Source organism: Rutidosis leptorrhynchoides, unplaced genomic scaffold, assembly GCF_046630445.1.
Source record: "Rutidosis leptorrhynchoides isolate AG116_Rl617_1_P2 unplaced genomic scaffold, CSIRO_AGI_Rlap_v1 contig481, whole genome shotgun sequence".
NCBI classification, from domain to species: domain Eukaryota; kingdom Viridiplantae; phylum Streptophyta; class Magnoliopsida; order Asterales; family Asteraceae; genus Rutidosis; species Rutidosis leptorrhynchoides.
In genome coordinates, this window is record NW_027266712.1 from 20,602 (window position 1) to 22,368 (window position 1,767).

Consider the following 1,767-nt stretch of genomic DNA (forward strand, 5'->3'; position numbering starts at 1 on the left):
TTCTCTCCTTCCCTTTATTTATTTAAATCTGATGTATTGTTAATATTTCTCATATTTTTTTTACTAATTTTTAAAATTTTCAGGAAATGGAATTTAACAATTATTCGGATGATGAGGACGAGGAAAATAATTAGTGTCAGCAAGATGACGAGGAGAGAACAACATATCATGTCTAATGTACCTAGCTATAGACATGATAAAGAGACAAGAACAAGCTAAGAGAATGATCCCTCGTATGAATTCTTATAATATTGGTATTAAGTGGGTAGGAGAAATATTGGATGGGAATCCAGCATGCTCTTTGCATTGTGTTAGAATGAGAAAAGAGCTTTTCTACAGTTTGCTACATGAGATGCAACAAAATTATGATTTTAAAGAATCTAGAAGAATGTTACCGGAAGAAAAATTGGCTTTTTTTTTTTTGACGACTTTAGGTGTTGATGCATCTAATAGAGATTCATGTGAATGACAAACTATTAGTAGATGCTTTAACAAAACACTCTTATGTGTATGACAAATGGCTAAAAATTTTATTAAGCCATTAGATCCCGAATTTGCAGAAATCCCTCCTCAAATCCTCCATGATCGAAGGTATATGCCATATTTTAAAGATTGCATAGGGGCAATTGATGGAACTCATATACAAGCTCGTGTTTCAGTTGATGAGCAAATTTCTTATATTGGTCGGAAAGGGCTGCCTACGCAAAATGTTATGGCCGCATGTGACTTCCATATGTGTTTTACTTTTGTGGCCGCTGGGTGGGAAGGGTCTGCCCATGATCCAAGAATTTTTAATGATGCCACAAGAAGACCGAAAATGAATTTTCTTCATCCGCCAAATGGTATATATAACTAATTCTAAATCTTTTAATATTATTACAGTAAATTTTAGCTAATTTGGGATATAATAAAATTTTAATCTTTTTACTATGCAGGAAAATATTATTTAGTTGACTCGGGATATCCTACTATTAGAGGGTTTTTGAGACCATATAGAGAGACAAAATATCACCTATCGGAGTTTCGTCTAACAAAAGGACCGAAAGAGAAGGAGATATTTAACAAAATGCATTCATCAATATGAGGCATAATTGAGCGAACATTTGACGTGTGGAAGAAGAAATGGAGAATTTTGAGGGACATGCCAAGTTATTCGATGAATAATCAGGTCAAAATTGTTGTTGCATCAATGATTATGCATAATTATATAAGAAGACATTCGAGTCATGGTGATTTACATTTCAACTCAATAAAAAATCAAGAAGAATATTTTGAGCATGAAAGAGGAAGTAGCACTAATGATCATACTAGTAGTAATTTAGATGATAATAAGTACATGTCTTTAGTGAGAGAGATTATAGCCGATTTTCTATTACAGTACATGATCGAGCTTCTATCATTTTTTGTTTCTTATGACAAGTGACAATTTTTATTATATATGATATTATTTTATTAAGATAATTTTAATTTTTTTTAAAAAAAATTCGTTATTAATTGATTTGTATAATAATATATTTGCTTGAATGTTACTAAATAGAACCGAAGGTAGTAAAATTCTTTCAACAAAGTCTCTTTTTAAAATTCTTTCATGAAAAGAAACTTTTGATCAAAATTTGTAAAAGTAAAAATGGTGGCTGCAGCAAAGCATTTCTCTATTGTCCATAAAGTCAGGTTGATATAGCTACCTATAGTTTAAATTAGTTAAATTGTTTGATTTTTATATATATTCATGGGATGTATAGATATATGCGTGGGGTTGTTTGTAGA

The 1,767-nt window shown here is 30.9% G+C and overlaps 1 protein-coding gene across 1 annotated transcript; it reads left to right on the plus strand.

Annotated features, from left to right (window-relative positions):
- The first annotated feature begins 517 nt into the window (after positions 1 to 517).
- On the plus strand, positions 518 to 1,084 carry LOC139883947 (uncharacterized). The gene is made up of 2 exons (XM_071868040.1): positions 518 to 842; positions 936 to 1,084. The coding sequence occupies exons 1-2, from the start codon at positions 518 to 520 to the stop codon at positions 1,082 to 1,084; spliced, it is 474 nt and encodes a 157-aa protein (XP_071724141.1).
- Positions 1,085 to 1,767: the final 683 nt, after the last annotated feature.

Bases quoted from the DNA above. Each gene is read 5' to 3' on its own strand.
- LOC139883947 (XM_071868040.1), top strand. From the start codon at position 518: ATGGCTAAAAATTTTATTAAGCCATTAGATCCCGAATTTGCAGAAATC. The intron at 843-935 runs GTATATATAACT...TTTACTATGCAG, and splicing joins TTTTCTTCATCCGCCAAATG to GAAAATATTATTTAGTTGAC.